General features: G+C 46.0%; 2 protein-coding genes across 19 annotated transcripts in view; one reads left to right on the forward strand and one right to left on the reverse strand.

Annotated features, from left to right (window-relative positions):
• The window catches only part of UGGT1 (UDP-glucose glycoprotein glucosyltransferase 1), a 116,544-nt gene that overhangs the window by 94,924 nt on the left and 9,571 nt on the right, over positions 1–12,049 (reverse strand). Inside the window, exon 1 of one of the 3 annotated variants that reach the window (XM_073360118.1) lies at positions 53–120. The exons of 1 other annotated variant lie outside the window; for it this stretch is intronic. The gene's annotated coding sequence lies outside the window, so the exon portion shown is untranslated. Of the gene's footprint in view, positions 1–5; positions 121–12,049 lie in introns of those variants that run through there. One more of the 3 variants, XM_073360117.1, reaches the window with a different exon arrangement.
• The window catches only part of SAP130 (Sin3A associated protein 130), a 36,075-nt gene continuing 26,523 nt past the window's right edge, over positions 2,498–12,049 (forward strand). For 4 of the 16 annotated variants that reach the window (XM_073360127.2, XM_073360141.2, XM_073360138.2 and 1 more), the window contains exons 1-5: positions 2,499–2,849; positions 3,690–3,807; positions 5,331–5,566; positions 6,574–6,732; positions 11,645–11,756. In XM_073360127.2, the coding sequence (XP_073216228.2) occupies positions 2,847–2,849; positions 3,690–3,807; positions 5,331–5,566; positions 6,574–6,732; positions 11,645–11,756 (628 nt within the window). In that variant the 5' untranslated portion in view covers positions 2,499–2,846. Of the gene's footprint in view, positions 2,850–3,400; positions 3,454–3,689; positions 3,808–5,327; positions 5,567–6,573; positions 6,733–11,644; positions 11,757–12,049 lie in introns of all 16 variants that reach the window. The other 12 variants (XM_073360129.2, XM_073360140.2, XM_073360143.2 and 9 more) reach the window with 8 other exon arrangements.

The following is a 12,049-nucleotide window of genomic DNA, read 5'->3' on the forward strand; positions in this document are numbered from 1 at the left end:
GGCACCTGCTGTGCGAACGTCCCGAGGCCACGAGCTCCTGCGGTTATTCCACCTGTGAGCGGCCGCCACACTCCCTTCCGGCTAGGTTCCTTCCGGGCAGCCTGCTTCCGCTTCCGCCCTGAGGCCGGACACATGGAGGACCGACTCCCATAGAGAGGAAGCAAGCAGCGACAGGAAGTGGCTAGAGCGTCGCCCGACACCCATCTTGCATGTGGCGCAGGGGAGGCGGTTGTTTTATGGTGGGTATTTTACCGCTGGTCCTCCCAGCCTGACAGCCAGCGACGGCACAGGAGTCCAGACCATGAGGGAGGGAAGGAGCCTAGGAATGTTCAGGAAAACTGCTCCCTTGGGGAGAGACACGTTACACTCTGCGTGGAAATGCCTCCACCTCCCCCCCATATAAGTCAGCTCAGCGTGTGGCCAGCCGCAGCCCCTCAGTGCTGCTGCCCTCTGATCTGCCCTGTGGACCTGTCTAGTTTGGGTGCCCAGTTTTAGACCCCTACAGTACAGCACAGCCTGCTTTGCTGAGGTGTGCCCCCCACAACTGCATGAAGTATGGGAGCCCCGGTTGCTTAGCATTTCTGTATATCAGGCAATAGGTGTCTAAAGATGGGCACTGAAGTTAATACTTTCTGAAAGTTTGCTCTTAGGTGGGAATTGACACCCACATAACTGCAAAGCCTCAGAGCTCGGGGGGCGGGCTAACGGCAGCAGGCTGTTCGTGTAACAGCAGAGCTAGGTGTGAGATTATAGAGCTCTTAAGATCTGTGTTACTATATATTCCTATAAACTACCTGTTGCAGGTAATGGAAAAAAATTAGCTTATTGGTATCTGGAGTGGAGGATGTTTTGCACCAAGCCAAGGAAATCAGAACTGCACCTTTAAAAATCAAATACAAATGAACTGTGCAACTCCTGTATATCCTGTTTATTCATTAATAATAAATGGGGAGATTTTCAGACAAAGAGGAGGGAGATGCTAGATCCCAGAAATTGAAGAGCCTTTTAGTGTTTTTCAGATGCATTAGTAGAAACATGAGGCTAGAGGGGATATTATGCAGGCCCAGATGGAAGTGAGCAGGACTGTATGCAGGTAAAAGCCAATACCAGCAAGGCTAAACAGCCACCCAAGCGGACTTTGTAACTGCACAGGCTAAAGCTGAACTTGCCCACACTAAGATCAAATACATCAGAGTAACAGAAGAACTGAATAGCAACCGCACAGGATATACTGGGTCCCGCTGCCTATGTTACTGCCCAGGCTGCTATTGCTGAGGACTCAGTAGCTGTCCAGCAAATAGTGGTCAAGGACCCAAAATCCACCCAGCCTGATAGAGGCTTAGCAGCTTAGGGAAAAAAATCCAAACCCAACAATCAACATCCTCAATGGCACCACAGAATTGGTGGTAGAAGTGGCTGTGTTATCACTAAAATATATTCTAAGTAACCGCCACACTGCAGGGCCCCAGAGAAAATGCTGCCAACCTTCCCACCACTGGAGCAACCACCTCTGCCCCTCAGAACCCCTGCCTGGTTCCCATCCCAATCTCTGAGAAAAACAAACCATTTAAGCCTCTTCAAAGTGCCCCCCAACCTTCCAGACACTCCTGACCACTACTCCCAAATTACAGGGCTGAGACTTAGGAGACCTTGGTTCCATTTCTAGCTCTACCCCTAGCCTGAGTGACCTTGGGCAAGTCACTTCATCTCTGTACCTCAATTTCCTCATCTGTAAAATGGGCATAAGGACACTGATCACTTTCAAGTCTACTGATGAAAAGAGCTAAGGTCCTATTATTATCTACATTCCTCTCTCCTCCAAACCCAACCTAACAAGCTCCCATTCCCACAGCCTTCCCCTATACAGGCTATACTCCTTATTCCAAAGTAGTTCACATTTCTCTGTTGAGTCCTAAAGGGTTTGTATGGTAAAATTAGGGATTATGCAGAGGTGATTGTTTTATTGAAATGCTATTTTGTTTATATGAACTTTTAAAAACGTTAATAAGATTATGAAAAAATAACTGTTTGAGCAGCTGCTTACAGCTTGGTATCTGCCGGGCAAAATAAGAGCTCGCTTCAGGTATGAAGCTATGTCCGCTGTGCCTGCCAAGGCGGTCTCGTGCAGCTATGGGAACCCGGGTGAACCACTGCCCAGGCTCGAACGGAAGCCAAAGCCCCACCGCCGGGCACAGGGCTGCAACCCGCAAGAAGGCTCAGCGATACAGGGAACCTAGTTCTAGGCTCTCTACACCTCCACGCAAAGCACATCTCGCGAGACTACCTTATTACTACCCTGGATGCAAATTATATTTCCGTCAGGGCCCAGCGTCGCCACTGTCCTGGCCAATCATTGCGCAAAATCAGGCCCCGCCTTCTTCCGTATTCTAGCAGGATTGTATCTGTGGCCCCCTCGGTTTGAACTACGTTTCCCAGAAAGCCCTTCGCGAAGCCGTTTTAGCCTATCCCTGCGCAGACTAGGCGGGACAACGCCGCTGTGGGCGGGACCAACCGGAGCCAATCAGGCGGAGGGTGGCTGCGGCGGTGGAAAGAGAGCATCGGTGTCAGCGGGTGAAACAAGTCTGCAAGCAGCTGCGCGAGGCCGCATCGCGCGCGGGGCAGCAGGTAGGCCAGCTCAGGGACACCTCCGCGCGCGGTGCGGCCGAAAAGGGGTTTCGGAGCCAGAGTCCGGGCGACTGGAGCGGACCCGGCGGGAGAGGATCGCGGGAGGCTGAAAGGAGGAAAGGGGACCCGGCTGCGGTTTCTCGGGGGCCAAGAGCTGCTTCCCCCGCGGGCGTTAGCGGGGGGGCTACCCGCGTTTGTTTCAAGCTGCCCTGCGGGTACAAATGGTTTGTTGCTGGCCGCTGCGCTTTATTGCTTGTGAACATCCGGGCTCTGCGCGTCCCTCACAGCAATAGGGGGCGGAATCTGCCGTGGAGAATTGCTCCCTATTGGCCCGTAGGTTCTTATCCCATTGGCTAGTTCTCTCGTGAGGTCATCAATAGGACGGGCTTCCGATTGGTTGAGAGTACTAGCCTTAATCTGCGTTTAATTGGCTCATGGCCCAGCGTGATCCTGGATTGGCGCAGGACTAGTGATGCCGTCTGCGCTACTCCATCCAATCAGCGGAGGCGCGAGTAGCCGGTTTATGGGGGTCCCTGCTGTAACAGCCCCTCTGGCCCGTTGCGCAGGGCTGGTCCCCACTGCAGGCCGGGGGGTGCCCGGGGTCTCCCTCTCTCGGAGCTGGGGGCTGGGTAAAGCAGATGTTCCGAGCTGCTGCCGCGCAGCCCCGGGGTCACGCTTGCTGTGCTGTGTATAGAGCATTGCTCACGTTTCCCGGGTAGTGCCCCTCTGAGAAACATCCCCTCGCCCTCCCAAATCTGGTCTCTCTCATCCATAGGCCAGCTGAACTCCGCGCTGCGGGGGATCAGACTGTGGAAACTTCGGGCACCGGTGTGTACCGCTCTCCGGCTTCCATTCCCAAGCGAGAACGTGTCTGCTTTCAAACCAGATTTTTTTTTCCCCATTAAAATTCATAGTCATTCTCCAATTGTCCCGTGTAAAAAATTGTCACCTCAGACCCTGGATGACATGGGAGGGATCAAATCTCATCCGGGTCAGCTCTAGCATAGTTAGTTGAACATATTGCTAGGATTATGTTGCTTTAAAATATTCCTTATCTTGTGCAGGTGGGAATGAGTTCTCAGCAGTTTCCCCGTTCTGGAGCCCTTCCTGCAGGACTAGGACAAGCTCCACCCCCAATTTCCACCAGTGGATCTACAGGGCTGATAAACCCAACAACCACAGGTAAGACAGCTATTGGAGTTTCATTCTTCCTGCCAAACAGCTTCATTCTGAGGAATTTTGAGACAATTTTCTGCATGCTCTGCAGAATTTTATTGAAATGATTGTGGATATTTAAACACATCAAGGACAGACATGACTCAAACTCTGATATAATTAGGTATATTAATTTGAAGAATTGTAAGAAGCTCTTCTTCCACTCCCCACATGTCGTACTGGATCAGTGTGGGCTGGGAATGTGCAAGTTGCCTTAGGAAAACAACGTTAGCAAAAACATTTTGACCACAAGCTCCTGTTTAGAAATTATCTAAAAAGTAAATTATAGTTGGTGTAGGACATTCTAGTTGGGGAGGGGAGAATGCAAAGAAATCACAGGTAGGTGGGAACTATAGGGAGCGGCTTCAGAGCAAACCACACAGAAGTAAACATGGACCATGATCACCTATAAATAGAACTGTATGATTAGCTGATGTATTAAAGGGACACTGTCAGAAAGTGGATTTTAAAAAAACAATTGATTTGTCAATGTTCCTTTAATTATTTGCTAAATAAGACTATATGTCCAATAGTTTTCAAACCCACTTTAGAAATACTTGTTACTGTTTCATTATCTCCATAACTCTTGACTGGTGTTTGATGTCTTAGGTCCCAATTCTGCAATGAGGTCTGTGCTACCAGATGCCTGCCCCGACCTGGAGCTCATTGCAGGATCAGGGCCTGAGTAGTGAGAATTGCCACATTACTGATGCCTCCAGCAGTAAGTCAATCTGATCTTACAGAGTAAGATGGAAGGAAGTATGTTTTTAGTAATCAAATGCATAATTATGGTAGGAGATTCTGAGAGTTGTACAGTAAGTATAAAACAAATTCTACATAGGTTTTGATTGCCTAATAATAACTAGTGTTTAAATACAGTTTACAGCTGAGCTTCTTGTGCTCATATGAATTTATGAGATGGAAATAAAACAGAGATTCCAATTTTAGTCTAATTGTCATTGTCATTGTGGCAGCTTTGTGTTTTGATTGTTATAGTTTTTTGCTTTGATGCTTTATTCTTATTTTTAATTAGATGAAGTGGTTGGACAATCTTGCATTTAGTGAAGTCTTTAATAAAAAATTAAATTGAATCCATGTCATGAGGCCTTAGTCATTTGCGTGATGGTCTTGATCAGCTTATTTTATTCATTTAAATTTAATTATTCACTTTAAAGAGAGGCTACAATTAGAGGTTTATTTTAAGAAAGACGATTGTGACTTGGATTAGACCAGGATGTGTGGGGATAATCCTTACGGCTCTAAGAGGAATGCAGAGCACGCTTTGCAGGAGGATTGATGACATTCTGGAGACTTTTGTTTTTCGAGCAGGTTTTTCATACCAGGAGTAGTGAATGTCTCTTGTTCAGGAGGTTTTAAACAAACTGCCTTTGTATGTATGCATTTTGCACTCCATTTCTAGGCTTGTGGGCAAGAGTGCATACTTCTTACCCATTTTTATCCTCTTCTTTTCTTTTTTCTTTCCTCAGCAGTGAGTGATGAATCTAATCGAGAGTCAGAAGTTGCTCCCAGAGAGCACATGGGCCCTGGTGGCTCTCTACAGTCTCGTGAAGAGAAACAGGAACCAGTGGTTGTTCGGCCATACCCACAGGTTCAGATGTTGGCACAGCACCATACGGTCCAATCTGGTGCTGCAGTTACAGTGACCGCTCCGCCGGCACATCTGACTCCAGCAGTGCCACTTTCCTTTTCAGAGGGACTTATGAAGGTAAAGAGGTGGCTCATGACTGAGTTGATAGTGAAAATAAGCCACCAGCGGAGTTAATACTTTCCCAGTGCAGTCAAACAGCTCTAGGCTAATTTCAGTTGTGTTTCATTTACCTTCTCTTGACTTAAAATGTTCTTTTCTATAAATTACCTAATTTATTTATTCAGCTCTTTTTCTGTGCTCTTTTTCTGTGCTCTTTTTCTGTGAATATGTGCCTCTTTGGTGTGATGCCCCTACTCCAGATGGCAGATTGGGAACCTTGCAGCCCCTAGGTAGCATTTTGTGGCCTTTCCGCTTACTTTATTTCTTAGATTAAGGATGATCTAAATCAATTTTACAACCCCCTATTCCTTCCTGGAAGAGGGAGGAAAGAATGTCAGTGAGATACTCACTTGTACATATAAATAGAGCATTAAAACGAAGTTATGAAGAATCATGCACAAACTAGGCAATTCCTATAGCTGGGCAGAATCCTTTTTGTGAGGATGGGGTTAAGAAGACACAAAAAGGGGACCTTTGTAAGGGATGGTTGTAACTTGAGCAAAGGGTTGATTACAGCCATTTTCTCTTTTTCCATCTAAGCCTTAACTAAACATGATCTAAGATCTAATTGGCAGAAGAAGTATCGTGCAGAAAATCTAAAGGTTAAGAAGGGAAGAGAAAAGGGAGATGAAAGGTTTTTTTAAAAAGTAAATCAGGATACTGATGTCTTTCTTGTTTGGCTTTTTGGCTGTATTTGTGATGTTTGTTTGTTCTGTGGTATCTCCCAGAGTGTCTAGGTGTGATTGGGGTTCTGCTGTGCTAAGTAATGTCCACAAGGAGACATTATGAAGAGTTGCTTCCTTCCAGTTTCTCTCACCTGAAAGGGACCCATGCTTCTTCCCTTCCCCTCAAAACACACACATCCTGCTAGCGCTATTGATGCAAACCTCACCAGGCTGTGATTTTTTTAGGAGAGATCTCTACTTCCTTGGATTGAATTGTCACTATTTTTTTGTTTCTTGCAGCCTCCTGTGAAGCCCACCATGCCCAGCCGGCCCATTGCTCCTGCTCCACCCTCTACAATGTCAGCTCCCACCAAGGTTCCTGGGCAGGTTACTGTTACCATGGAAAACAGTATCCCACAAGCCTCAGCTATTCCTGTGGCAACAATCAGTGGACAACAGGTTTCCTTTTTCCCTCCCTTGTTATTTACTAAAATGGGATGTTGGCTGGAAGTTCCTCTGTCCAGAAACCATCAGTAGAGCAGGGAAACCTTGAGAGGGGGATGAACTATTCCATCATTGCTCCCCAAAGTATTAGTAACCACCAAGAGTGTATGGAGTTGAGAGCAGACATCCCCAGCAATGTATAAGAAAAATGCAGCTGAGTAGGGAGATGAAGCAAAGGCCGTAGGGCCCCACCCCATTAAAACCCGAGGCCAGTGGTGGGCAACCTGTGGCCCATCAGGGTAATCCGCTGGCGGGCTGCCAGTTTGTTTACATTTGCACGGCCACACGCAGCACCCTGTGGCCGTGGTTCTCTGTTTCTGGCCAATGGGAGCTGCGAGAAGCAGCGGCCAGCACGTCCCTGTGGCCCTTGCCACTTCCCACAGCTCCCATTGACTGGGAATGGTGAACTGTGGCCACTGGGAGCTGCGGGCAGCCATGCAAATGTAAACAAATTGTCTGGCGGCCTGCCAGCAGATTACCCTGATGCGTGCAGATTGCCCACCACTGCCCTAGGCAGGTGACAGTTGCATCTCCTTTGGTCCATCTGATAAGCTGGGGCCAAATAAATCTGTAGAAATCTGCTGATTTAGGCTCATTCGTCAGAACAAAGCACAATCCCTTCTGCAAAGGTGAAGCTATCATTTTACTCTTTTAGAAAGCTACTAGTTTTAGTTTTGAGACTCCATTTGACAGAACATACAAGGTGGTAGCATACTGACCTGCAAGCAGACTGAAATAATAAGCATTTTCTTAAACTCTCCCACTGTTGCTGCTCAACCAACGGACATGCTAGTATAAATGGATGCTGTTTGTTTGATTTTATTTTAAATCACCTTGTTGTCTAACTCTACTCAAAGCAAGTCCAGTTGTTGTATTGGTAAGCAACTGGTTTACACTAGTTCTGCTTTTTGTAGCCCCACCAGTGCTGTCCCACACCAGACCAGTAGAGGAGAACTTCTGAAAGCTCTGAGCGTAGGCGAGGCTTTGGTGTGAATGCTTGTCAAAGAGTTGATGTGGCACTTTAGAGACTAACAAATTTATTTGAGCATAAGCTTTCATGAGCTACAGCTCACTTCATTGGATGCATACAGTGAAAAATACAGTGGGGAGATTTTATATATACAGAGAACACGAAACAATGGGTGTTACCATACAGACTGTAACAAGAGTGGTCAGGAAAGGTGAGCTATTACCAGCAGGAGAGTGTGGGGTGGGGGAACCTTTTGTAGTGATAATCAAGGTGGGCCATTTCCAGCAGTTGACAAGAACAGTAGGAGGGGAATAAACAAAGGGAAATAGTTTTGCTTTGTGTAATGACACATCCACTCCCAGTCTTTATTCAAGCCTAAGTTAATTGTATCCAGTTTGCAAATTAACTCCAATTCAGCAGTCTCTCGTTGGAGTCTGTTTTTGAAGGTTTTTTTGTTGAAGAATTGCCACTTTTAGGTCTGTAATTGAGTGACCAAAGAGATTGAAGTGTTCTCCGACTGGTTTTTGAATGTTATAATTCGTGACGTCTGATTTGTGTCCATTTATTCTTTTATGTAGAGACTTTTTCTCTTTCTTTTTCTCTACAAAAGAAAAAGGACACAACTATCTAAACTACTACATGCCACAAGGGGCCACAACAGTGTTTCCCTTAACCCACCCAGGAATATTCTTAATCTATCCAACTATTCTCTTAGCCCAGCAGAAGAATCTGTCCTATCTCGGGGCCTCTCCTTCTGCCCCTCCATCCTCACGAGCATGATACAGTTCTTTGGCAACCTAGAATCCTATTTTCGACGTCTCCAACTCAAGGAATATTTCCAACACACCTCTGAACAACATACTAACCCACAGAGACCTTCCTACCAACACTACAAAAAGAAAGATTCTGGGTGGACTCCTCCTGAAGGTCGAAACAACAGACTGGACTTCTACATAGAGTGCTTCCGCCGACGTGCACGGGCTGAAATTGTGGAAAAGCAACATCACTTCGCCCATAACCTCAGCTGTGCAGAACACAATGCCATCCACAGCCTCAGAAACAACTCTGACATCATAATCAAAAAGGCTGACAAAGGAGGTGCTGTCGTCATTTTGAATAGGTTGGAATATGAACAAGAGGCTGCTAGGCAGCTCTCCAACACCACTTTCTACAAGCCATTACCCTCTGATTCCACTGAGGGTTACCAAAAGAAACTACACCAACTGCTCAAGAAAGTCCCTGAAAAAGCACAAGAACAAATCCGCACAGACACACCCCTAGAACCCTGACCAGGGGTATACAATCTGCTATCCAAGATCCATAAACCTGGAAATCCTGGACGTCCCATCATCTCAGGCATTGGCACCCTGACAGCAGGATTGTCTGGCTATGTAGACTCCCTCCTCAGGCCCTACACTACCAGCATCCCAGCTATCTTCGAGACACCAATGACTTCCTGAAGAAACTACAATCCATCGGTGATCTTCCTGAAAACACCATCCTGGCCACTATGGATGTAGAAGCCCTCTACACCAACATTCCACACAAAGATGGACTACAAGCCGTCAGGAACAGTATCCCCGATAATGTCACGGAAAACCTGGTGGCTGAACTCTGTGACTTTGTCCTCACCCATAACTATTTCACATTTGGGGACAATGTATACCTTCAAATCAACGGCACTGCTATGGGTACCTGCATGGCCCCACAGTATGCCAACCTTTTTTGGCTGACTTAGAACAACGCTTCCTCAGCTCTCGTCCCCTAACGCCCCTACTCTAGTTGCACTACACTGATGACATCTTCATCATCTGGACCCATGAAAAAGAAGCCCTTGAGGAATTCCACCATGATTTCAACAATTTCCATGTCACCATCAACCTCAGCCTGGACCAGTCCACACAAGAGCTCCACTTCCTGGACCCTACGATGCTAATAAGCAAAAGTCACATAAACACCACCCTATACCAGAAACCTAGTGACCGCTTTACTTACCTACATGCCTCCAGCTTTCACCCTGACCACACCACACGATCCATTGTCTACAGCCAAGCACTGTGATACAACCGCATTTGCTCCAACCCCTCAGACAGAGACAAACACCTATAAGATCTCTATCAAGCATTCTTACAACTACAATACCCACCTGCTGAAGTGGAGAAACAGATTGACAGAGCCAGAAGAGTACGCAGAAGTTATCTACTACAGGACAGACCCAACAAAGAAAATAACAGAACGCCACTAGCCGTCACCTTCAGCCCCCAACTAAAACCTCTCCAGCGCATCATCAAGGATCTACAACCTATCCTGAAGGACGACCCATCACTCTCACAGATCTTGGGAGACAGGCCAGTCCTTCCTTACAGACAGCCCCCCAACCTGAAATACTCACCAGCAACCACACACCACATGACAAAAACACTAACCCAGGAACCTATCCTTGCAACAAAGCCCGTTGCCAACTGTGTCCACATATCTATTTAGGGGACAACATCATAGGGTCTAATCACATCAGCCACACTATCAGAGGCTCGTTCACCTGCGCGTCTACCAATGTGATATATGCCAACAATGCCCCTCTGCCATGTACATTGGCCAGACTGGACAGTCTCTACGTAAAAGAATAAATGGACACAAATCAGACGTCAAGAATTATAACATACAAAAACCAGTCGGAGAACACTTCGATCTCTTTGGTCACTCGATTACAGACCTAAAAGTGGCAATTCTTCAACAAAAAAAACTTCAAAAACAGACTCCAGTGAGAGACTGCTGAATTGGAATTAATTTGCAAACTGGATACAATTAACTTAGGCTTGAATAAAGACTGGGAGTGGATGTGTCATTACACAAAGCAAAACTATTTCCCTTTGTTTATTCCCCTCCTACTGTTCTTGTCAACTGCTGGAAATGGCCCACCTTGATTATCACTACAAAAGGTTCCCCCACCCCACACTCTCCTGCTGGTAATAGCTCACCTTTCCTGACCACTCTTGTTACAGTCCGTATGGTAACACCCATTGTTTCATGTTCTCTGTATATATAAAATCTCCCTACTGTATTTTCCACTGTATGCATCCAATGAAGTGAGCTGTAGCTCATGAAAGCTTATGCGCAAATAAATTTGTTAGTCTCTAAGGTGCCACAAGTACTCCTTTTTGCGGATACAGATTAATATGGCTGCTACTCTGAAACCTGTCAAGGAGTTAGCAAAAGCACGCTCCTGAAACTTGCGTTTCAAAGCTCATTTGCCAAAACCAGTTTTCAGCTCTAGCAAGTGAAATACCATTAGGTTAACATAAAGTGTTTAATGTAACATAAGTGTGATACCTACTAAACTTTATTTGTAACTGGTTAGCAAGTATTGTTCACGAATTTTTAGGGTAGGTGTTTCTACCTACTAGGGATTCACACCAAGTATTGCCTTTTAAGTGATGTTCCTAAATATGCCTGGAAAGGCAGTTACAAGTGAAATATGGGGAGTTAATTTAATATGTTGCAGTTCTTCCCAGTCTCCCATCTTTCTATTCATTTCTGCTGAATGGAGTGATATGAACTGTCTAAAGAGATCAATAGATGCAGAAATGCCACCTGCCCAATTGAAATGGGACAGTGACTTGGAGAGAAAGAGAAATTGGTAACTGACACATACTTGCCTGAGTAGATGTGTGTTGGAGAGTTTTCATTGAAAATGGAAGGAGGCTGCAGCTTCATCCTGCAGAAATGTTTGTCTGTACCCCCCCTCATTTATAATGTCTCTGCATACTGGTGTTTTTCCACAAAACTGTTAAATGTGGTTTGTTGCTGCCTTTAACCTTTTAACATGGGCAATTACCTGCAAATGTGATCTTTTTCTCTGGGCAACATTTCTCATGGAATCCTCTTTTTTCCCTGCAGGGACATTCCAGTAACGTGCAGCATATCATGGCAACAAATCTTCAGATGTCTATCATCCGAAGTAGTGCTCCTGGTCCCCCTTTACACATTGGAGCTTCTCACTTACCCCGAGGTGAAGTCAACATGGCCTGTAAAAATGACTCGTTTTTCACACCTGCTCAGGAAGGCTGCATCTACACTAGTTTCTTTTTTCCCTTAAAATTTCCCACTATTGTTAATGCGGGTATCACTCCAGCGGTAAGAATGCTAATGTAAATAGGATTCCAGATAGCTGCTGGCATTTTAAGTGTTATATTTTCTAAAACTGCCTAGTGCAGGTGTACATGATGGTGCTTAATATGCTGGCAGCCACCAGCACCTCTTCTGTTTGAACGCTGCTGGAAAAACAGTGGGGTACTTTAGAAA

This window comes from Lepidochelys kempii, chromosome 9 (genome assembly GCF_965140285.1).
Source record: "Lepidochelys kempii isolate rLepKem1 chromosome 9, rLepKem1.hap1, whole genome shotgun sequence".
In the NCBI taxonomy this organism is placed as follows: Eukaryota; Metazoa; Chordata; order Testudines; family Cheloniidae; genus Lepidochelys; species Lepidochelys kempii.